The following is a 24,188-nucleotide window of genomic DNA, read 5'->3' on the forward strand; positions in this document are numbered from 1 at the left end:
GTGTTTGTAGTGTGATGATGATGATGATGATAGGCATTTTTACATCATGCACTATCCTCTCTAAGGCATCTGGTGATCTATACTCATTTCACTTTAACTTGGCCCAGAATTTCGTCCTTTTGCTGATCATTTCACGTACCTCAATGGAAGAGAAAGACAATACTACCATTTGACATTCTCTACGCAGCATTTCTTTGTGATTCGCACCATATTCTAGCTTTAATTTACTGTTGCGACTCAGAATTGAAGGTGGAGAGATGGCAAATTTAGGTCAGCTTAGAGTAAAAGGGGTGTAGCTTCAGGTCCCTGCACATCGAAGGGGGTAAGATGGGGTTGAGAGAGAGAGAGAGAGAGAGAGAGAGAGAGAGAGAGAGAGAGAGAGAGAGAGGAGAGGGTAATAACGTATGCTGTAGATTTTCATTAATTTTATTGTTTACTCTGCGACAAGGGGGTGCTCTTTAAAACTAAATCAAATCGTTCCGTGGCAGCAAGAATTAACAGTAAACAAAAAGTAAAAATCATCATGGACTTAATATTTAACTCGTATTTTGCTCATTTTCCATCTCTCTCCTACTGCTATGATTATCTCTGTTGCTTCTACTACGTGCTGGAGAGGGATGTCTTCACGTGGTGACACCAGTATAACGGGGAGGAGGATCCGCCAGGGTGTACAAACGTCCCTCACTCCCCTTCCTATCCCCCGAACGGAGGATGGTGGAATGCAGGAGGACAAATACTGCGTCCGTGTATCGCTATGGACATAATTATTGATACACTTGCTAACGATAAATAGTCAGACAGTGAACAGCGACTTTAATAACTCAGGGATACGATCTTCGGGTGCTGGGGAGGGATGCAGGAGAGGGAGCTACTTCAGCATGCTGTCTATACTTTTATTAGTAACATAGACATTAGGGTGCAACTGAGATAATAAATCGTTGAGAAAAAGGTGCTACTGAACCTATCTAGGAAGATATTAAGGTGTAATGAGGAAAATCAATAGTTGAGGAAGAGGTGTTACGATGTCTCTAAAGCCATCTAGAACACGTCTAAGTGGCTTCGGAGTGTCCTTCCTTCCTAGCCTTGTAACTCCTCCCTCGTGATGCACAGCTTGAGGGTGCAGACAGCCTTGCCGTCGGCGCAGTGGCAGTCGTTGCAATCCTTCTTCCAAGACACAGTTCCCTCGCAGTCAGGGGTGTCGGCGGCCAGGGTGTCAAAGACTGGAAAGGAGACGATAAAGGAGGTTAGTTCTGAGTGAGGTTAGCCCTAAGGGAGTTTAGTTCTGAATGAGGTAAATTCTGAGGGAAATTAGTCCTTAGGGTGGTTAGTTCTGAATGAGGTAAGTTCTGGGGGAGGTTAGTTCTGAGGGAGGTTAGTTCTGAGGGAGGTTAGTTCTGAGGGAGGTTAGTTCTGAGGGAGGTTAGTTCTGAGGGAGATTAGTTCTGGGGGAGGTTAGTTCTGAGAGAGGTTAGTTCTGAGGGAGGTTAGTTCTGAGGGAGGTTAGTTCTGAGGGAGGTAAGTTCTGAGGGAGATTAGTTCTGGGGGAGGTTAGTTCTGAGAGAGGTTAGTTCTGAGAGAGGTTAGTTCTGAGGGAGGTTAGTTCTGAGGGAGGTTAGTTCTTAGGGAGGTAAGTTCTGAGGGAGATTAGTTCTGGGGGAGGTTAGTTCTGAGGGAGGTTAGTTCTGAGGGAGGTTAGTTCTGAGGGAGATTAGTTCTGAGGGAGGTTAGTTCTGAGGATGGTTAGTTCTGGGGGAGGTTATTTCTAAGAGATGTTAGTTCTGAGGGAGGTTAGTTCTGAGTAGGTTGGTGGCTCAGATGACTTGATCAGTCATTGGCAGACTGGCTGATAGAAAAACTGATCTCATATGAATAAATTGGTTGCCTAGATTATCTGATCTGTTTTGGGCAGATTGGTTGACGAGAATACTTGATCTGTGATGGGTTGATTGTCTGATTAGAACACTTGTCTGTTGTGAGTAAGTTGTTTGGTTACAACACTTGATTTGTTGTGAACAGTTTGATTGATTAAAAAAGAAAACTTATCTGATGTGAGTAGACTGACTTACAACAGTATATGCGACTATTTGTAATCTTCTCTAAACCTTTTATGTGTAAAATATTGCTAAATATTTTCTTCACTCATATAGCTATCAAACAGTTCACAGTCAAATTATGCTTAGCATAAAAAAAAAAAATCTGTAATGATAGCCAGCTTTATGGATACCAATTTCTCCTGTTAATTGGGTAGGAGCATTAAAAATGGGAAGTCTGATCCCACGAGAGGTCATTGCCTTTCAATAGAATATAATCAAGACATGGAATATTTTTACTCTAATGTCTAAATATTGTGTGTATTGTGAACTCTCCCAGGCTTCTGTATTTACTCTCAGCTAAAGGACATTGTCTGGCGTTAGCTTGGATTGATTACTAGAGTTGTACCGACCAAAAGAGAGTTAATTAATCAGTATTTACTTAATCAAAGAGTATACAGTTCGCATATGATGGAGTAGAGACTGCGAGATTTGCATGGTCAAGTAGAGACTTTTGAGAGACGTACATGGTGGAGGAGACACTTTTGAGAGATTTATTTGAGTTGTTCCGACCATGAGAGGTTAATTTACTAATCATTACGTAATCAAAGAGTAGATTTTTTTTTTTATTATTTTCCCTGCCAGACTTCCATGGCGGAGTAGACAGTTTTGAGAGACTTACATGGCTGAGTAGATAGTTTTTCCAGTCTTTAGTGAGTAGGAAATTTTTCCAAAATGACATGGTGGGGTTGATAGTTTTGCCAGAAGGTTAGAAGCTGAAATTGGGGTAGCACAGTTTGGGTGAAATAAGATTAGAGATAACTGAAGAGATACAATGGGCGGAGAGAGAGAGCTCGTAACCTCGTTTAGCTAGACTTACATGGCGGACATGACCTTCTGGTGCAAGACTCCTTCCTGTTCGTGCAGCGGCACCAGTTGCATTGCTTCCTCCAGCGTCCTTCACCCTGGCACTCAGCTTCTTCGTCACCAGCAGCTCGGCCTGGTCTTGGTCTGATAGCTATGGGAAGTATTGGGTGGGGGTTAGGGGGTGGGGTGGTGTGGAGAGTGGGGGGTGACGTGGATGGTATGTGGGGTGATGTGGAAGTGAGAAGTGATGTGGTTGATGGGAAATGATGTGGATGGTGTGTGGGGATAATTTGGGAATGGGGAGTGATGTGCGTAGTGCGTGGGGTGAGCTTGATAATGGATGATGTGGATATAATAAGTGTGTGGGATGATGTGGGCATTGGGAAGTGATCTCTACAGTTAGTGTGTTGCATGATGTGGAAAGTGAGTGCTATGTGGATAGTTAGTGTTGGAAATTATGTGGATAGCTAGTGATGGGAGCGATGTGGATAGGTAGTGCTGGGAGTGATGTGGATAGTTAGTGGAGTGATGTGGATCGTGATGGGAGTGGTGTATATTGTTAGCGATGAGAATGATGTGGATAGTGTTCAGGGTGTGTGGACGGTGGGATGTGCCGCCCACATCATTATATGCAATTGTGTTTTCTCTTTATTTCAGATTCCTACCTAACCCATTCTTTTAGGTGGGACTTTGGACTTGAGAATATCTGTGTAACTGACAGGAGCTAAATGAAGTCGTTGTTTGGACCTGATGTGGGATTCTCAAAGCTTATTGATTTAATATCGATTCCTCGTCGTAACATAGATATGTTAGTGTAGGAAAATTAAGATCCTTGTCCTTCCTTCAAGAACAAAGCTCAGGAGGTAATAAGAATTGTAACCCCTGGTTCATTTGACATGTGAACCCAGTGGACTGCAGGCTAAAGTTTTCATCTTCCTGTAGTCCACCATTCTCCTTTCGGGGGATAGCGAGGGAACTGACGGGTGTTTGTATAAATGGGCGGTGGAGCCGCCCAGTCATATCGGTGCCACCACGTGAAGGCATCCCTCTCCAGCCCCAAATGTAAGCAGAGGGAATCCACTGTATTCATATGTACAGCGTGGCCAGTACGTAGCGTCCCACTAGAAACCAACGTAGCAGTATCCCATGTATTGCGTTGATGGCTCAGTCGGCTGGTGTGGGCGTTTTTGTGGCATTTGGGGTAAGAAATGAATATGTGATGCAGGGAACATACTGAACACACCAACTGAGTCGTCCCCACAACACACGAGAAATAGCACGATGGAATGGAAGTGGAGCGTTGTATGTGGGTCCCCTGTGTGCTAGAGAATCTCACCCCTGTTGGATGAAGGAAGGCAGATTTTACGTACGGTCGAGGCAGGCTCTTAGCGTGCAGAGGGGGACTCCATTGAAGCAGGAGCAATGGTTACAGCCATCGTACCACCGCGACCCCTCGTCGCAACTTGGAATGTCTGTGCCGCGAGAAGAGGGTGAAATGAATAAGTTGAAAAATAATAGCATTAGTCGAAGTGATAGTATTAATGGTAGTGATAGTTGTAGTAGTAGTAGTAGTAGTGGTAGTAGTAGTAGTCGTGGATGTACTATTATTATTATTATTATTATTATTATTATTATTATAACTATAATTATTTTCAGCAATATGATTGTCATTATTTTTACTATCATTAGTTATGATTTGAAGCTCATCAGGATGTGAACCTTGCCAACCGCAGCAAATCTCACTGTATTTAGAAACTCTTCACGCTGGTCATAATACATTAGCACAGTAGTATGCATTTTCCTTAGCGGCCGTTTGAACACGCCAGACATGGACGGGCAGCTCTGCCGTACACGTTCAAGCCGTGTTTGTTTCAGTTTGGCATCTGAAGAGCAACTGATCCATAGGAAGCAAGATCAATATTCTAGACCTCATATGGTTCAAATACGAAATGGAACACAAAGGAAAATATCGCCAAACTATACACGGGCACCGATTCTTTCACTGTACCATTCTCCTTTCACTCTCACTTGGCCTAAATTTGCCATCCTCCAATTTGAATGCAGAGTTGTAATAATATATTAACGATGGAAAATAATGCTGGCCATGAAACAATGCTATGGAAAGGATGCAGAGTCGTGGTATTGTCCTTTTTCAGCCACTGAGCTACATGGGAAATGAAGCAAATGGAAGAAAATTTTAAATGAAAATAAGGTGAAAGAACCATAGCAGGAACTTACACTCGACCTGACAAAGATCTCTAACCCATTTCAACTCAGCTGATGGTCAAAATGTAATCAGACTGGAAGGTGTAGAAGCGTTTTTTTTTTTTTATTTTTTTTATAAAAAGAAGATATGAACCCCCTTCAGCTCAGTTGATGGCCAGTCATAGACAGACTGGAGTGTCGATATGACTAGTAACCAAGGCTCACCAAATTTGATGAAACCGCGAGTTATTCGACTGAGCCAAAACCAAATTTATGGCGGGCATATAAAGTGGGTAATTTGCCCCTTCATGTTTTTTTTCTTTTCCCTCCGTGTCAGATCTATTAATGACATATAGAGACTTTTACACAGACACAGACACAGCCATTACAACACATCGACTTTCACATGCACCACTCTTCCTATAGACACCCCTTCCTTATTCGTACTTTACCGGCACGAGGAAGAGCTAATTCTAGGTATCACTCTCTCCCTGGGGGCATATGTGATATGTTACGGTTTACAAATACAGAGACATGGCTGGTACTAACAGTCGGCTTCAGTAAGGGCCAGGAACCCCACGAAGCACAGGAAGACGAAAACAGCTCTCATGGTTTCGCAGGGGTTGTGATTTGGCTGCAGGATTGTGGCTGGTGATGTGGTTGGTAGTGTGGTGTCCTGTACAATGGTAATCCCCCACCAACCGGCTCCGGTATTTATCTCTCTCGTCTCTCTCTCACCTGGGGCGCACGGGATGCCAGGTCTCGCCTTTCACTGCACTTCACACAACACACGTTCCTGGTAGTAGGGGCAAGAAGTGCAAATATGTCAGCTATTTTCCTGACTGACATGCTCTATGTTATTTGCAGTAGATTAGATACAGGTAAAGGGAAAATTTTCGATGCCATTTCTTGTTTCTCACTGCATTTAGCTCACAGCTATCATTCTTGGGAATTCCAGTGAGATATATGAGTGTATGAAGCAGCCTACTAAGTCTATATTTCTGAACAATGTATTTTCTTATCTGTAACAGGTGATAATAGAGATAAAAGAAAAAGTATTGTGTGTTAGCAGGAGATATGATAATGGCTTATAATCTCGTCGGTTAAGTAAGCTCCGTAACATCTCAATTTTAGAGACTTATTTTTGGATATGGCTAGTTAGTATCCTTTTGTATGCTCTTTAAGTAGAGTATGGCGATATTTGTAGGAATGTTGTCATCATCATCATCCGGACCTCCTTTCCCACCCTAGGACAGGGTGAGGAGTAGCAATGTCCAGACAGCCCAAATCTGCCCAGTCCAATGGGCCACACTTCCATTCGCTCATCATTCAAGCCCCCGGAATCCTGGCTCTATCGTATACGCCAAAAACATTCACCACGTTTTGTAGCTTCACATAAACGTATCTGATAGAGTCAATCCGGACGCTGCCACGTTGAAAAGGGGTGCCAGATCCCTGATGAAGCACTTCTTCTCACAACATTCATCCAGTTCATGTTTGTGTGTGTTGTGAGATGATGATGATGATATGCATTTTTACGCCATGAATAACAGGAGGCCAGCAGAAGTCCGTGTTTGTGTGTTTGTAGTGTGATGATGATGATGATGATGATGGTGATGATATGCATTTTTACGCCATGAATAACAGGAGGCCAGCAGAAGTCCGTGTTTGTGTGTTTGTAGTGTGATGATGATGATGATGATAGGCATTTTTACATCATGCACTATCCTCTCTAAGGCATCTGGTGATCTATACTCATTTCACTTTAACTTGGCCCAGAATTTCGTCCTTTTGCTGATCATTTCACGTACCTCAATGGAAGAGAAAGACAATACTACCATTTGACATTCTCTACGCAGCATTTCTTTGTGATTCGCACCATATTCTAGCTTTAATTTACTGTTGCGACTCAGAATTGAAGGTGGAGAGATGGCAAATTTAGGTCAGCTTAGAGTAAAAGGGGTGTAGCTTCAGGTCCCTGCACATCGAAGGGGGTAAGATGGGGTTGAGAGAGAGAGAGAGAGAGAGAGAGAGAGAGAGAGAGAGAGAGAGAGAGAGAGAGGAGAGGGTAATAACGTATGCTGTAGATTTTCATTAATTTTATTGTTTACTCTGCGACAAGGGGGTGCTCTTTAAAACTAAATCAAATCGTTCCGTGGCAGCAAGAATTAACAGTAAACAAAAAGTAAAAATCATCATGGACTTAATATTTAACTCGTATTTTGCTCATTTTCCATCTCTCTCCTACTGCTATGATTATCTCTGTTGCTTCTACTACGTGCTGGAGAGGGATGTCTTCACGTGGTGACACCAGTATAACGGGGAGGAGGATCCGCCAGGGTGTACAAACGTCCCTCACTCCCCTTCCTATCCCCCGAACGGAGGATGGTGGAATGCAGGAGGACAAATACTGCGTCCGTGTATCGCTATGGACATAATTATTGATACACTTGCTAACGATAAATAGTCAGACAGTGAACAGCGACTTTAATAACTCAGGGATACGATCTTCGGGTGCTGGGGAGGGATGCAGGAGAGGGAGCTACTTCAGCATGCTGTCTATACTTTTATTAGTAACATAGACATTAGGGTGCAACTGAGATAATAAATCGTTGAGAAAGAGGTGCTACTGAACCTATCTAGGAAGATATCAAGGTGTAAAGAGGAAAATCAATAGCTGAGGAAGAGGTGTTACGATGTCTCTAAAGTCATCTAGAACACGTCTTAGTGGCTTCGGAGTGTCCTTCCTTCCTAGCCTTGTAACTCCTCCCTCGTGATGCACAGCTTGAGGGTGCAGACAGCCTTGCCGTCGGCGCAGTGGCAGTCGTTGCAATCCTTCTTCCAAGACACAGTTCCCTCGCATTCAGGGGTTTCGGCGGCCAGGGTGTCAAAGACTGGAGAGGAGACGATAAAGGAGGTTAGTTCTGAGTGAGGTTAGCCCTGAGGGAGGTTAGTTCTGAATGAGGTAAGTTCTGAGGGAAGTTAGTCCTTAGGGTGGTTAGTTCTGAATGAGGTAAGTTCTGAGGGAGGTTAGTTCTGAGGGAGGTTAGTTCTGAGAGAGGTTAGTTCTGAGGGAGGTTAGTTCTGAGTAGGTTGGTGGCTCAAATGACTTGATCAGTCATTAGCAGACTGGCTGATAGAAAAACTGATCTCATATGAATAAATTGGTTGCCTAGATTATCTGATCTGTTTTGGGCAGATTGGTTGACGAGAATACTTGATCTGTGATGGGTTGATTGTCTGATTAGAACACTTGTCTGTTGTGAGTAAGTTGTTTGGTTACAACACTTGATTTGTTGTGAACAGTTTGATTGATTAAAAAAGAAAACTTATCTGATGTGAGTAGACTGACTTACAACAGTATATGCGACTATTTGTAATCTTCTCTAAACCTTTTATGTGTAAAATATTGCTAAATATTTTCTTTACTCATATAGCTATCAAACAGTTCACAGTCAAATTATGCTTAGCATAAAGAAAAAAAAATGTAATGATAGCCAGCTTTATGGATACCAATTTCTCCTGTTAATTGGGTAGGAGCATTAAAAATGGGAAGTCTGATCCCACGAGAGGTCATTGCCTTTCAATAGAATATAATCAAGACATGGAAGATTTTTACTCTAATGTCTAAATATTGTGTGTATTGTGAACTCTCCCAGGCTTCTGTATTTACTCTCAGCTAAAGGACATTGTCTGGCGTTAGCTTGGATTGATTACTAGAGTTGTACCGACCAAGAGAGGGTTAATTAATCAGTCTTTACGTAATCAAAGAGTATGCAATTCGTATATGATGGAGTAGAGACTTTTGCGAGATTTGCATGGTCAAGTAGAGACTTTTGAGAGATATACATGGTGGTGGAGACACTTTTGAGAGATTTATTTGAGTTGTTCCAATCATGAGAGGTTAATTTACTAATCATTAAGTGATCAGAGTAGATTTTTTTTTTTTTTTCCCTGAAAGACTTCCATGGCGGAGTAGACAGTTTTGAGAGACTTACGTGGCGCAATAGACAGTTTTTCCAGACTTCCGTGAGTAGAAAATATTGCCAAAATGACATGGTGAGGTTGATAGTTTTGCCAGAAGGTTAGAAGCTGAAACTGGGGTAGCACAGTTTGGGTGAAATAAGATTAGAGATAACTGAAGAGATACAATGGGCGGAGAGAGAGTTCGTGACCTCGTTTAGCCAGACTTACATGGCGGACATGACTTTCTGGTGCAAGACCCCTTCCCGTTCGTGCAGCGGCACCAGTTGCATTGCTTCCTCCAGCGTCCTTCACCCTGGCACTCAGCTTCTTCGTCACCAGCAGCTCGCCCTGGTCTTGTCCTGATAGCTGTGGGAAGTAGTGGGTGGGGGTTAGGGAGTGGGGTGGTGTGGAGAGTGGGGGGTGACTTGGATGGTATGTGGGGTGATGTGGAAGTGAGAAGTGATGTCGTTGATGGGAGATGACGTGGATGGTGTGTAGGGTGAAGTAGGGAATAGGGAGTGATGTGTATAGTGCGTGGGGTGAGCTGGGTAGTGGATGATGATGATGTGGATAATTAGTGTGTGGGATGATGTGGGCATTTGGAAGTGATATGAACTGTCAGCGTGTTGTATGATGTGGAAAGTGAGAGTTATGTGGATAGTTTGTGTTGGGAGTGATGTGGATAGTTAGTGATGGGAATGATGTAAATTGTTAGTGATGGGAGTGATGTAAATTGTTAGTGATGGGAGTGATGTGAATAGTTAGTGATGGGATTGATGTGGATAGTTAGTGTATGGGGTGAGTTGACGGCGGGAAGTGAGGCCCACATCACGAGGATACTGTCTGGTGATTTTTATGCAACTGTGCTTTCTTTTTCTTTATTTCTGATTTCTACCTAACCCAATCTTTTAGGTCGGAATTTCGACTTGATGCTAAAATATCTATATAAGTGACAGAAGCCAACTGAAATCGTTGTTAGGACCTGATGTGGGATTCTCAAAGCTTATTAATTTAAGGTCTATTCTCCGTCATACCTTAGCATAGATTTGTTAGTGTAGGAAGATGATCCTTGTCCTTCCTCCAAGAGCAAAGCTCAGTAGGTAGTAACAACCGCAAGCCCAGGTTCATCTGACGTGTGAATCCAGTGGACTGCAGGCTAAAATTTTCATCTTCCTGTAGTCCACCATTCTCATTTTGAGGGATAGCGAAGGAACTGAGGGGTGTTTGTATAACTGGGCATTGGAGCTGCCCAGTGATATCGGTGCAACCACGTGAAAGCATCCCTCTTTGGCAGATGGAATGGACTGTTTTCATATAATTATACAGTGTGGCCAGTAAATAGCGCCTCACTAGAAACCAACGTAGCAGTATCCAATGTATTGGTCTGATGGCTCAGTCGGCTGGTGTGGGCGTGTTTGTGGCATTTGGGGTAAGAAATGAATAAGTGATGCAGGGTAGATACTGAACACACCAACTGAGCCGTCGCCAAAACACACGAGAAATAGCACGATGGAATGGAAGTGGAGCGTTGGACATGGACCCCCTTGTGTGCTGGAGAATCTCTCCCTTGTTGGATGAAGTAAGGCAGATTTTACTTACGGGGGCAGGCTTTTAGGGTGCACGCGGGCAATCCACCAGAGCAGAAGCATTGGTTACAGCCATCGAACCACTGCGACCCCTCCTTGCACTGCGTCCCGGTGTCTGTGCAGAGAGATAAGGGTGAATTAAAGGTTGCGAAATAATAGATGTAGTAGAAGTAGTAGAATCAGTAGTAATGGTAGTATGTGGTAGGTGGGGACGCTCACCATCCACTCACTCGATGTAGTGCTGCTCTCAGGTGACTGCCCTTTCCTCTCCTCCATCCTTCTTTTCTTCCATCCTCTTCTGTCTTCCTTTCCTTCATTCTTTCCTCATCCTTTTGCCTACGGGTGACTTTACACTCCCTCTTCTGTTTTTCTTTTCTTCATTCTTTCCTCTTCCTTCTGCCTGTGGGTGGCTCTACACTGAGTGACAAGCCATATGGTTTCCTGTACACCAGGAAACCATTTACTACGCTGGGTGGTAACCATATAACCAAATTTTGGCGGCTGGTGGTTTAGTGGGCAATTATTGCGCTCCAGTCGGATAGAGCCGTTGCAGGTTTATATCCAAGGGATGGTTGGGGTTTATTGCTCACGTAATGCCACTCAGGGATGAGTGAGGCTGGTCACACATCTTAAATGTCAGTTCCAACTCCTTAGCCCCGGGCTCCTACTCTCCTCATGAGGCAAAGAAGGATTGGATGATGGATGGATGGATGGTAGTTGTAGTAGCAGTAGTAGTAGTAGTAGCAGTAGTAGTATTATAGTAGTAGTAGTCGTGGTTGTATTATTATTATTCATCCATCCATCATCCAATCCTACATTGCCCCATGAGGAGCGTAGGAGTCCGGGGCTAAGCAGTTGGTCCCGATATTTAAGATGAGAGTGACCAGCCTCACTCATCCCTGAGTGGCATTACATGAGCAATCAACCCCAACCATCCCTTGGATATAAACCTTCACCGGCTCAATCTGATTGGAACGCAATAATTACTCACTAAACCACCAGGCGCCATAATTTGGTTATATCGTTACCACCCGGCGTAGTAAATGGTTTCCTGGTGTACAGGAAACCATTTGGCTTGTCACTCAGTGTAGAGTCACCCACAGGCAGAAGGGAGAGGAAAGAATGAAGGAAAGAAAGACAGAAGAGGAAGTGTAAAGTTACCCATAGACAGAAGGACAAGGAAAGAACGAAGTAAAGGAAGACAGAAGAGGATGGAAGGAAAGAAGGATGGAGGAGAGGAAAGGAGAGACACCCGACAGCAGCACTACATCGAGTGAGTGGACGGTGAGCGCCCCCACCTACCAGAAATTAATAATAATAATAATAATAATAGTAATAATTTTAATCATCATCATCATCATCATCATCATAATAATCATAATCATAATAATAATAATAATAATAATAATAATAATAATAATAAAATAAATAATAATAATAATAATAAAATAAATAATAATAATAATAATAAAATAAATAATAATAATAATAATAATAATAATAATAATAATAATAAAATAAATAATAATAATAATAATAATAATAATAATAATAATAATAAAATAAATAATAATAATAATAATAATAATATTATTATTATTATTATTTTCAACAATAGTTCATCAGGACGTGAACCTGCCTACCGCAGGAAATCTCACTGTATTTAGAACCCCTTCACGCTAGTCATAATACAGTAGCACAGTAGTATGCATTTACTGTAGCGGCCGTTTGAACACGCCTGACATGGACGGGCAGCTCTACTGTACACGTTCAAGCCGTGTTTTTTTCCCTTTGGCTTCTGAAGGGCAACTGATCCATAGCAAGCAAGATAAGTATTCTAGGCCTCATATCGTTCATATACGAAATGGAAAACAAAATCGCCAAACTACACACCGGCACCGATTGTTTCACTGTACCAAACTCCTCTCATTCTACAGTAACTTGGCCTATAATTGCCATCCTCCAATTTCAATGCAGAGTTGTAACAATATATTAATAATGGAATATAATGCTTGTCACGAAACAACACTATGGAAAGGATGTAGATTCGTGGTATTGTCCTTTTCAGCCACTGATCTACATGGAAGATGAAGCAAAAGGACGAGATTTGAACCTGATTTTGGTGAAAAGACCATAGCAGGAACTTACACCCGACCTGACAAAGATCCCAACCCCTTTCAGCTCAGTTGATGACCAATCGTAGACAGACTGGAGTGTCGATTTGACTAGTAACCAAGGCTTACCAAATTTTATGAATTCACGAGTTATTAGACCGAGCCAAAAGCAAATTGTGGCGTTTATATAAAGTGTGTAATTTGCCCCTTCATGTTTTTTTGTTTCTTTTCCCGCCCTATCGGATCTGTTGATGACATATACAGACTTTTACACAGACAGAGACACAGGCATTACAACACATCGACTTTCACATGCACCACTCTTCCTATAGACACCCCTTCCTTACTCGCACTTGGCCGGCACGAGGAAGAGTTAATTCTAGGTACCACTCTCTCCCTGGGGGGCACATATGGTCTGTTATGGTTTACAAACACAGAGAGGCATGGCTGGTACTTACCCTGGGCTTCAGTAAGTGCCAGGAACCCCACGAAGCACAGGAAGACGAAAACAGCTCTCATGGTGCGGCAGGAGTTGTGATGTGGCTTCTGGATTGTGGCTATGTGCTATGGATGGTGTGGTGTCCTGCGCAGTGGCAAACCCCAAACACCACGGTCCGGTATTTATCTCTCACGTCTCTCTCTCTCACCTGGAGCGCACGGGATGCCAGGTCTCGCCTTTCACTGCACTACACACAACACACGTTCCTGGTAGTAGGGGCTATGAGTGTAAACATGTCAGCTATTTTTCTAACTGACATGCTCTTTTTCATTTGCAGTAGATTAGATACAGGTAACGGGAAAATTTTCGATGCCATTTCTCGTCTTTCATTGTATTTAGTTCATTCTTGGGAGTACCAGTGAAAAATACGAGTGTATGAACCAGCCTACTGACTCTCTATTTTTGAAAGATGTATAATAGAGATAAAGGGAAAAGTACTGTGTGTTAGTAATAGATAAGATAATGGCCCATATTCTCGTCGGTTAAGGAAGCTCCGTAACATCTCAGCCTTAGCGATTTATTTTTGGATATGGCTAGTTAGTATCCTTTTGTATGTTATTTATGTAGAGTATGGGGGTATTGGTAAGAATGATGTAATATGGAATAAGGTAATAAGGTGTAATAAGCAAAATAAATCGCGTAAAAAAAGGTGTTTGGTAGCTCCCTTATCCAGCCAGAATACGAACCAGTACCCGTACGTCTGACGTCACAAGCCTTCATCAAATAGACCAACCCGATGCAAGGGCGAGAGGGCGGGGATGCTGTTTGACTAAGTGACTCGCCATTCTGTTCATCTATGTGTGGGAATGTCCGAGTATTGTTCCTTAACTGGGAAACCTCACCTGGGGGACTGGGGTGAGGGCATGGGAGGCAAAGGGGGCAGGGGAGACTTGGGGGAGGCAAAGGGGGCAGGGGAGACTGGGGGAAGGCAAAGGGGGGGGGGAGTACAAAGGTGGAAGGGAAGAGTAAACAGAGGGAAATTGAGGTACGTGAAGAATCGTCCTCTCACTGAGTTCATTATCATCACTGTTGTCATCATTATCACTATTATCACTGTCGTCATCACCAGTTATCGCTATACTAGGAGTAAACATCAGTGAAGTAAACGTAGGCGGAAACGTAGAAATAAACGCATTTCACTATACTTTACACAAAATCAATAAACACAGGATTAAGCACAGTGGGTCGTAATCCAAGTGGTTTTGGAGTCTTCCTAACACCTTTTCCTAAGTGATTTATTTGGTATATTACAACTTACTAGAGTCCTGTATGCCACTAATGCAAACTCTTGGATATTAAAAAAAAATGTTCCTGACATACATGGCCTGTTAATAATAAATAGCAAAAGGAGAGTTATTACGAAGCCTCTTTTGTTCCCTAGGAAGGAGGAAAACATAGTAGTGATGACGTCATGTTCGCAGGAAGAGAAACCAATACCAGGAACTTATGAATAAATATTGACTTGCGACATATCTTAGGCAGAAACAGGTATTTGGCTAGTACTGCCTAAGCTTCTTTGCGTCATACTCTCTCTCTCTCTCTCTCTCTCTCTTTCCGTGTGTGTGTGTGTGTGTGTGTGTGTGTGTGTGTGCTGTACTTTTCCGTGTGTGTGTGTGTGTGTGTGTGCGCGCTATAATTTTCCGTATATGTGTGTGTGTGTGTGTGTGTGTGTGTGTGTGTGTGTGTGTGTGTGTGTGTGTGTATGTGCGCGCTATAGTTTTCCGTGTGTGTGTGTGTGTGTGTGTGTGTGTGTGTGTGTGTGTGCGCGCGCGCGCTATAGTTTTCCGTGTGTGTGTGTGTGTGTGTGTGTGTGTGTGTGTGTATGTGCGCGGCCGCGCTATAGTTTTCCGTGTGTGTGTGTGTGTGTGTGTGTGTGTGTGTGTGCGCACGCTATAGTTTTCCGTGTGTGTGTGTGTGTGTGTGTGTGTGTGTGTGTGTGTGTGTGTGTGTGTGTGTGTGTGCGCGCGAGCTATAGTTTTCCGTGTGTGTGTGTGTGTGTGTGTGTGTGTGTGTGTGCGCGAGCTATAGTTTTCCGTGTGTGTGTGTGTGTGTGTGTGTGTGTGTGTGTGTGTCATCGGCCAGTAGTGTCGTAAAAGTATTACGATTCCTAACACCCGTTCTTTAGCGATTTATTTTTGAGACTACACCACGTTGCACTCCCGTGTCACTCATGCATGGTGCTGGGGGGGTATAACCGGACAGTGGAGCAACTCTGTAACATCGGTGCCACCACGGGAAGGCGTCTCTTTCCAACACCGAACCTTATCATTGAAAAGCATCGGCATTTAATCGCTTTTGGCCGAGGACGTGGGGGTTATTTTGGTTCTTGCTGCTGCCAGACGATTTTATTCAACACAGGAGAGGCCCGCTGGTAGAGAAAGGGTTAGAGGAGGCTGCATCTAACCCCTGCAGTTCGAGAAATCCATCCTAATCGTCTGGGTTTACCTTTTTCTTTTACGTCTCCTCCTAACCTGAATATAATCGTCTGGAATTACCCTTTTCTTTTGTTTCGTTTTCTTTTATTATCTCTTCCTTTGCCATTTTTCCTTCTGTTTTATAACGTACTTTTTTTTTTACTCTCTTTGTTCTCTATTTTATCAGTTATTCTTTTCGTCTTTTCATTTATCATAGTTTTTCTGTTTACCTTCATCCTCCATTACGTCTGTGCTTGTTCCCCCTCTTTTATTTTCGCTTTGTTGTATCCCTTTCTTTCTTAGCAATTTCTCTTTTTTTTTTTTATTCATATTTCTGTAGTTGTTTGTTTCTTCTACTATTTTTCCAGCTACTCTTTCTCCGTTGCTTGTGTGTATTTTTATATTATTTTTTTTTTGTCTCCTTTTATCTGTTTTCCTTTCTACTTTTTTTTTGTTTTATCTTCCTGTGCTTTTTTTTTTAATTATTTATATTTGGTTCTGTGTTTCCCTTTTATTTTTCTCATAACTTTGTTTCCTCTTCTTCTTTTGTTATATCTTCTCTGGTTTATTATTATTTTTTTTTTATCCTCTTTCAATCCCTTTCTCTCCACTCCCCCGCCCCGTCACCACTCACGAGCACCCTTGTTTACTTTACTCTCTCTCTCTCTCTCTCTCTCTCTCTCTCTCTCTCCAGCTATCGCCAGACGATTTTATGGAGCCAAGCGTGAGTCATAGGAGCCTGAGACGAACACCACAATATACAAATCATCTTAGGAGAGTAATACCGTGGGTTAAGTATGCTCCTTAACACCTCTTACTAAGCGATTTATTTTCCTCATTGCTGTCCCCGTCCCTGTAATTTAACTCACACTAATATCGCCATACTATTCATTAAAGAAAATTCTGAATTATACTGTTCACCTATATCCAAAATAAATCGCTAGGGAAGAAGTGCTACGGAGCTTGCCAAAAAGGTGAGACGATAGGTCATAGTCATGAGGTGAAATAAATAATACTGTTTTTACTTTTCTAATTTATTTTTATTTTTCATTGGTCTTCAGGAATAGGAATTTGGTCCAGTATAATAACTAGGAACACTTTAGAATATTCCAATTTCCTTTTCCTAATTTAAACATATATTTTCATTTAATATCTTGACTGAAACAATTCTTTTCCTCAGTTCTTGTCTTTGCTTGTCTGTCCTTTATTTCCGTCTCTCTCTCTCTCTCTCTCTCTCTCTCTCTCTCTCTCTGACATGAATAGAAAATCGGGACAGTTTAAATACTGGTGCTTGCCTTACTTTTTTTTTTTTTTCTCTCTCTCTCTGGCTCTCATACATGTACCTTCTACCCTTTCGTGCTTTTTATGCAAGCTTTCTCGGTGCACACAGCCACGCCATTAGAACAGTGACAGTCATTGCAATCCTGCTTCCACGTCACTTCTCCATTGCACTCTGCCTTGGGCCCTCCATTGTTGTCTTCTGGTCAAGGAGGGAAATAAGACAAGGTTAGAAAAGTGGCTAAAACTGTTAATCTCTCTCTCTTGAATGCTGAGTGAAAACAGAGACAATTATACACTTTTCACTTTAACGACCTAAAATTATCTCTTCGTCTTGATTTCCGAGTAAAGACTGAGACAATTTTACTCTTTACACTTTAGCTTGACTTAAAATTCTTATCTGTTCATCCTGAATGCTGAGAAAAAACAGCTACATTTCTTCTCATTTCACTTCAAGTTGACCTAAAATCATCATCGCTTTCAGCCTGCTTTGATGCCCACTTACTCTCACATAGGCTTCATTTCCAACATGAAAATTCAGCTTCCATCCCTACTTCCACCCACACTCTTTTCTTTAACTTGGCTTTAAAATGTCATCGCCTAATCTGAGCCAGTGTTGAGATTTCACACTCTTTTCACTTCATCTTGGCCTTAAATTGTCCTCTACCCATTCTGAATGTTGAATAAGGATCGTAACTTTTCCTTCTTTTCAGCTAGAACTTTTCCTAAAATTGTCATCTCTCCAACTTGGCCTAAAATTGTCTTCTCTCCATCTTGAATGCAGACATCTAACAGCAGACTGACACTAAATTACGCTGTTCGACTTTGAATATCTAACACTAAGCTGGTGACCACAGCTTCATCGAAGGTTCAGAAGACTGCCTAATATTCCCTCCTACTTACCCATTCTTTTGAATGTTAAGTAATGGTTTTTATTATATGCTATGTGAATCATAAAAGCTCTTAATTAATACAAACGACATACCAATCTAAATAATACATCATCGTAATGGAAGTAGTGGTAATGGTAAGAGTAGTAGTAGTAGAAGTAGTAGTAGTAATAAAAGTAGTAGTTGTGGTAGTTGCAATCCCAGTCTCATCTGAACGTGAACACGGCGGACTGCAGGCTGAAGTTATTTATCTTCTGCAGTCCACAATCCCACTTTCGGAGGATAGGGAGGGAGTTGAGGGATGTTCGCATAACCAGGCAGTGAAACCACCCAGTTAAATCAGTGCCACCACATGAAGGCGTCACTCCCCAGCATGCCATCGTGCTGAAGGGCTCTATGTACACACGACTGCCTTACTTACCTGGTGTACACTCCCGGTCCGTGCACACAGCCCCTCCCTCTATGCACGTACACGAGTTGCAAGCGTCGATCGTCCAGTAACCATCATCACCAGTACACTCGGGTAGGTAGCCCCCATTTGGTTCTGTTTGGTGACAGTGAGAGATGGGAAAGGTTATGATGGTGACGTGGAAAGGAGAGGACTATAGTGTGTGTGTGTGTGTGTGTGTGTGTGTGTGTGTGTGTGTGTGTGTGTGTGTGTGTGTGTGTGTGTGTGTGTGTGTGTGTGTGTGTGTGTGTGTGTGTGTGTGTGTGTGTGTGTGTGTGTGTGTGTGTGTGTGTGTGTGTGTGTGTGTGTGTGTGTGTGTGTGTGTGTGTGTGTGTGTGTGTGTGTGTGTGTGTGTGTTATGGTGACGTGGGAAAGGAGTGGACTATAGTGTGTGTGTGTTTTATGGTGACATGGGAAAGAAGAGGACTATAATGTGTGTGTGTGTGTGTGTGTGTGTGTGTGTGAGATCAATACTCCTTGTACAGTTCTGAGATAATCCTAACTGGGGATAACTACCGAGAGATTCTTTATCATTAACTCCTTCACCCCGAGGACGTATGTGCTTTTTTTTTACCTTCCTACGATTTCATTCAGCTCTGGATAATTTTTCAAACTGGAGGGATTACATACAGCCTTAATGCCACTTCACTGTCAAGCGTGATTTTAAAGTAGAAAGAAAATCGTCTGGAGGTAGCAAGAGTAAAGCAAATAAATAAATAAATAGATAGGTAGATAGATAAAAACTCGTCGGATTGAGGGGGGTTGATAATCGTAGCACAGTTTTGGGATATGTGTTAATCCTAGTCACTTACGGCAAATCCTGTTGGTGCAGTGACCCCTCCCATCTTTGCCGCAGAAACAGTAATTGCAGTCAACCTTCCATGACCCCTCCCCAGTGCAGGTAGGTGGCCGATTCTTCCATTCGGAGCCTTCAGGTAAAATAAAGAAAGTTATAGGAGGCCACAGATAAATAAATGGATGCTAGATAAATGAGTGGATGTTTGATAGATGAGTGGATGTTTGATAAATAAGTGGATGTTTGATAAATGTGTGGATGATAGATAATTGAGTGGATGCTGGGTAAATAAGTGTATAAATGAGTGGACGATAAATGAGTGGATGATAGATAAATGAGTGGATGCTGGGTAAATAACTGGATAAATGAGTGGACGATAAACGAGTGGATGATAGATAAATGAGTGGATGCTGGGTAAGTGAGTGAATGGCTGACAGAACACCACTTACCCTCACACGACTTGATTGTACACCTGGCACGTGCATGTTCATCACAGTCACAGGAGTTGCACTCGACGGTATACTGAAGGCCTGGCTCGCACTCCTTTCCCTCCAGTAGGAAATAGAACTCCAGAGTCGGTTCTGAAAGTGTGGAGAGGGAGAAAGAAGGCGTTATTTTGATCCTATCCTAAAAAGAGTCCAAGTTTTTTCTGAAAGTGGGAGTGGAATAAAACGCGTTATCTAAATCCAATCTGAAAAATGAAGAATATGCCTACAGAGTTTTTTTTTTTTTTTTTTTTTCCTGAAAGTGCGGAGAGGGAGAAAAGAAGTGTTTTTAGGTCCAATCCCCCCCAAGAGTCTTTTTTTTTTTTTTTATTCTGAAAGTGCAGGAGAGAGAAAAGGTTAGTGCTATTTAGATCCAATTAAAAAAATATATACATATTTTTTTGTTCTGATATATCTGGACGCATTGCGCTTAAAAGACTGGAGGTCATACACACTGATTACCGTACTCTTTTCACCTTAACTTGGCCCAAATTTTCGTCTGTGTTTAGACTATTTTATATGGTTCTGTGAAAGATGATGATGGTAGTGTTACTTCACTATATCCTTTCCATTGCACTTCTTCATGACCAGCATCAAATCCTACTTCAATTGTTACTCTTGAGCATTCAGTATTAAGAGGTGGCAATTTTAGGCAAAGTTAAAGGCAAAAGAACGTAATAAGATTTAATTCATGTGTAATAAATACAATCCTAACGCTAGTTCAGAACCTGGGAGAAGAAGAAGGAAAGAGTTACTTAGATAGCCAGTTAAAATAATTCTTATAATTATTATTATTATCATTATCGATGCTGTTGTTGCTGTTGTTGTTCTCTCCGACGTGGAGAGAATGTTTTCACCCCTGTTTGTTTGTTTTGTTTGTTTGTTTGTTTGTCTGTTAGCAGGATTACCCATAAACTAAGAGAGATTTGCACTAAATTTGGTGAGTAGATAGCCATGTCCCAGGCAACAACCGATTAACTTTGGGACGATCCGAATCGTATTACAGATTCTGGATCCGGAAATTTTTTTTTGCGAAACCCTAATCAATGACGAGAAACCCTAACCCATTATGAAGAGTGGTCTGGAAAATAAGTTGCCCTTGTCGGGGAGATATGCTCCAGTGAGTGCCCCGCTAGTTGGTGGTGGTGGTGGTGATGGTGGTGGTGGTGGTGGTGGTGGTGATGGTGGTGGTGGTGTCGCTGTTTCTGTTATCATTTTTATATTTATTTATTTATTTATATTTGGGGAGGAGACGGATGAGGGGCATATTCAGTAAAGCAGAAGGCCGGGCAATGAGAGGGCTAATATTTGCTAAATAAATCGCTGAAGAAAAGGCATTACGAGATCTTCCAGTCCAGCAAGAATACGCTTATAGTCCTTTCACTTTATCTTGGCCCATATTTACGTCCTTTTGCAGTCTAATTCACGTAGCTCAGTGGCGGAAGAAAACAATGCTACAGCTGTATATCTTTTCCACAGCACTTCTTCGTGACTAGAATCGAGTTCAAGGGCTAATCTCTTGTTATATTTCAAATTTAGGACAGAGAAGGCAATTTTAGGCCAAGTTAAAGTGAAAAGAGTACACCAAGACTAAGAGATGGCAATTTTAGGTCAGAGAGATGGAATTTTAGGTCAAGTTAAACTGAAAAGGGTATATTAATGAGTGAGGTGGGGGGGGGTGGAGAGGGAGGCTGAGGATGAGTTGGAGGGATGGAGTAAAGGGGTATATGAGAGCGAGGGGCGGGGAGTGTAAGTTAGGGCGATGACAGAAAATGGCAGGGACAGGGCGACATGGAGGCGATTTGTGTGTGGCCACCCTCTACTGTATTAATGCATCTGGCTGTAGATAAATAGATAGATAGACAGATAGATAGATAGATAGACAGATAATAATACTTACTCGGGGGACAGGCCCTCATAGTGCAGATAGGCTGGCCATTGAAACAGCCACATGAGTTACAGTCTGACTTCCATGATTCCCCTTCCTCGCATAACCGTACCTCTGGAGATATTATTATTATTATTATTATTATTATTATTATTATTATTATTATCATTATTATTATTATTATTATTATTATTATTTATCATCATTGTCATTATCATCATGATCATCATTATTATTCTTATTCTTATTATCATTATTACTACTACTACTACTCTTACTATTACTGCTACTACTACTACTACTACTCCTACAACTACTACTACTATTACCCTGTCCCAGTGAGTATTCCTCCTTTATGGCCCTTTGAGCTATGTATTTATTCAGTATATTAGCCTCATTGCCAATAAGAAAATAAATACTAACGAAGTCTCACCTACAAGAGGGTTAATGTGGAAAGCGCAAAATAAATAACTGAGAAGGAGGTGTTAGGATCCCAGCATAAGAAGAATAATGCTTAAAATAATACTTACCAGGAGGACAATGTCTCTTGGTGCAGAGAGGCACGCCATTTCTGCAGGAACAAGAATTGCACCCGTCATACCAACTCTCGCCCTCTATACACTTAGACCCTGAGGAGAGAATATTATTATTATTATTATTATTATTATTATTTTTATTATTATTATTAGTCGTAGTAGTAACAGTAGCAGTAGTAGTATAATCATCATCATTATTATTTTAGTGGAATTTTGACAAGGAGGAGATGTATGCTATGACAATTTGTGCAAAAGTAAAGGTGACCGAAGTGAGTGCAAAAATGATCATAATATAAGTTTGCTGAGTGTTGTAGCTGTTGCTTGCCCTTTGATGCATTTTGAGTGAAGGAAAAAATTATGTACGGTGGAAAATAATGTATAAACAAAAACATTGTAATGTACAGTATATAGTAAAATTTGGCGTGACGTAAAATTGTTAAACAGGTGACTGGGAAAATTTTTATGCCACTGGGAAGACAAGCAAACAAGACTAACTGTTTACTATGCATCGTCCTCTCAAAATTTGCCTATACTGTTTTTACTTCAAGTTGGCCCAGATTATCGTCCTTTTGCAGAATATTTCACGTACCTCAGTGACAGAAAAAGACACTACCACAGTTGTACATCCTTTCCACAGCACTTGTTCTTGGCTAGCATCTTATTCTGGTGCTAATCTGTTGCTAAAATTCAGCATTCAGGGTAGACAAACAATTTTAGACCAATGAGAGTTAAAAAGGGTATATAATCCGGTACTCACACCCTAGGCCAGCCAGGGCCAGGAGCCACACCAGCACCACAGGAGATTGGACTCCTCTCATGGCCAGGCAGAGGGCGTCAGGTGGCTGGGTTGAAAGTTTATGAGGTAGCCGGAGCAGTGACCGTCTATACCCCAACCAGCAGGTATATATGTAAGGCCATTGGGGACTAAAGCTAGGAAAGTCAGTGCTTGTCTCTCGCCCCTTCTCACGGGAAAACCATGGTAACGTAATAACAAAGCTCAGAGATTCCCAGCCTTCATCGCTCAGTGGCTCCTTGAACAAAACACGATAACTTCCAGAACTCCACCAAGTATACTAAATTTTCTTTGATGAAGTAAACACTGGATGGATTTTCGAATGAGTACAGTATGTTGTTGTTGTTTTTTTTAATTAATCGGATAATTATAACTAACTACGCAGGGCTTGCTGATAAACTTTTTTTTTTTCTCTCTCTCAAAAACCCCAAACACACCTGGTGAAGGGATGGGAAAACCAGGGGTAGCCCACAGGAAAAAGCACCTGCTTTAAATGAAAACAAGATCTATCAAGAGAGATTATTTCATTCACCTTCATGACCTCTGATGCATTTTGTTGACATATTCGTCTATTTTTCATTTTATCTTTTTATTCTCTATTTCCTGTTTATTTTCCACCTGTCAGTATTCTATTTTCTTATCATCTCTTCTTATATCTATTTCCTCTCACTCTCTCTCTCTTTCTCTCTCTCTCTCTCTCTCTCTCTCTCTCTCTCTCTCTCTCTCTCATTTAAACCTACTCTTCATTGCAAGGCTTCTCAAGGCACGCATTCAACTTTTCTTTGCAGTGGCCATCATTGCAGTCATGCTTACAGGACACGTCCCCAATGCACTCTGGTGACCTTACTGTTTCCTTGTTTATATTCGGCCGAGGTACGCTGTAAGGGTAAGGTCGGTGGTGAGATATCAAGACAGTTATACGAGACTGATAGGGAGTTCAATTGACAACATAAATAAATACATAAATAAATAAATATCTCAGAGGTAGCCTGTGACTGAGTCGATGTAAAAATAAAGAAAATAGATGTGAGCACAAGAATGATCGTGCTTTAAGTGTGCTGAATAATGCAGGAAAGATATCAAGAATATGGTTGGTAATTTGAGATGAGAATAGAGGTCACCAACCCTGCTGTCAAAACGTGCCAAAAGCCGCTAAACACACACACACACACACACACACACACACACACACACACACACACACACACACACACACACACACACACACACACACACACACACACACACACACGCACGCACGCACGCACGCACGCACGCACGCACGCACGCACGCACGCACGCACGCACGCACGCACGCAGGCAGGCAGGCAGGCAGGCAGGCAGGCAGCGGGTATTTATGTATGGACAGTGTGGGCTCTGAGTAGGCGTGTCA

The 24,188-nt window shown here is 42.0% G+C and overlaps 3 protein-coding genes across 3 annotated transcripts; all 3 read right to left on the minus strand.

Annotated features, from left to right (window-relative positions):
* Nucleotides 1–953: 953 nt before the first annotated feature.
* Nucleotides 954–5,775, minus strand: LOC145409192 (uncharacterized). Its single transcript, XM_080279684.1, has 4 exons — nucleotides 5,652–5,775; nucleotides 4,268–4,369; nucleotides 2,911–3,048; nucleotides 954–1,220 (listed from the first exon to the last, which is right to left on the minus strand). Exons 1-4 carry the CDS (start codon nucleotides 5,710–5,712, stop codon nucleotides 1,078–1,080), a joined length of 444 nt encoding a protein of 147 aa, XP_080135810.1. The 5' UTR covers nucleotides 5,713–5,775; the 3' UTR covers nucleotides 954–1,077.
* A 1,965-nt stretch (nucleotides 5,776–7,740) lies between these two features.
* Nucleotides 7,741–13,343, minus strand: LOC145409175 (uncharacterized). Its single transcript, XM_080279662.1, has 4 exons — nucleotides 13,227–13,343; nucleotides 10,668–10,769; nucleotides 9,297–9,434; nucleotides 7,741–7,996 (listed from the first exon to the last, which is right to left on the minus strand). Exons 1-4 carry the CDS (start codon nucleotides 13,285–13,287, stop codon nucleotides 7,854–7,856), a joined length of 444 nt encoding a protein of 147 aa, XP_080135788.1. The 5' UTR covers nucleotides 13,288–13,343; the 3' UTR covers nucleotides 7,741–7,853.
* A 3,380-nt stretch (nucleotides 13,344–16,723) lies between these two features.
* LOC145409239 (uncharacterized) lies at nucleotides 16,724–22,881 on the minus strand. Its single transcript, XM_080279721.1, has 7 exons — nucleotides 22,760–22,881; nucleotides 21,997–22,095; nucleotides 21,479–21,580; nucleotides 19,543–19,674; nucleotides 19,110–19,226; nucleotides 18,271–18,393; nucleotides 16,724–17,161 (listed from the first exon to the last, which is right to left on the minus strand). Exons 1-7 carry the CDS (start codon nucleotides 22,818–22,820, stop codon nucleotides 17,028–17,030), a joined length of 768 nt encoding a protein of 255 aa, XP_080135847.1. The 5' UTR covers nucleotides 22,821–22,881; the 3' UTR covers nucleotides 16,724–17,027.
* Nucleotides 22,882–24,188: the final 1,307 nt, after the last annotated feature.

Source organism: Coenobita brevimanus, chromosome 80 (assembly GCF_032717465.1).
Source record: "Coenobita brevimanus isolate Jiangsu-jjx chromosome 80, ASM3271746v2, whole genome shotgun sequence".
Taxonomy (NCBI): domain Eukaryota; kingdom Metazoa; phylum Arthropoda; class Malacostraca; order Decapoda; family Coenobitidae; genus Coenobita; species Coenobita brevimanus.

Excerpts from the sequence above, each read along its gene's own strand:
- LOC145409239 (XM_080279721.1), bottom strand. The coding sequence starts at position 22,820 with ATGAGAGGAGTCCAATCTCCTGTGGTGCTGGTGTGGCTCCTGGCCCTG. Across the intron at positions 19,227-19,542 it reads TACAATCAAGTCGTGTGAGG|GCTCCGAATGGAAGAATCGG; the intron begins GTAAGTGGTGTT and ends TTTTACCTGAAG. Across the intron at positions 17,162-18,270 it reads GGACCGGGAGTGTACACCAG|AAGACAACAATGGAGGGCCC; the intron begins GTAAGTAAGGCA and ends CTCCTTGACCAG.
- LOC145409175 (XM_080279662.1), bottom strand. The coding sequence starts at position 13,287 with ATGAGAGCTGTTTTCGTCTTCCTGTGCTTCGTGGGGTTCCTGGCACTT. Across the intron at positions 9,435-10,667 it reads CACCCTAAAAGCCTGCCCCC|CTATCAGGACAAGACCAGGG; the intron begins GTAAGTAAAATC and ends TACTTCCCACAG. Across the intron at positions 7,997-9,296 it reads CAGAAAGTCATGTCCGCCAT|TCTTTGACACCCTGGCCGCC; the intron begins GTAAGTCTGGCT and ends TCTCCTCTCCAG.
- LOC145409192 (XM_080279684.1), bottom strand. The coding sequence starts at position 5,712 with ATGAGAGCTGTTTTCGTCTTCCTGTGCTTCGTGGGGTTCCTGGCCCTT. Across the intron at positions 3,049-4,267 it reads GCTAAGAGCCTGCCTCGACC|CTATCAGACCAAGACCAGGC; the intron begins GTACGTAAAATC and ends TACTTCCCATAG. Across the intron at positions 1,221-2,910 it reads CAGAAGGTCATGTCCGCCAT|TCTTTGACACCCTGGCCGCC; the intron begins GTAAGTCTAGCT and ends TCTCCTTTCCAG.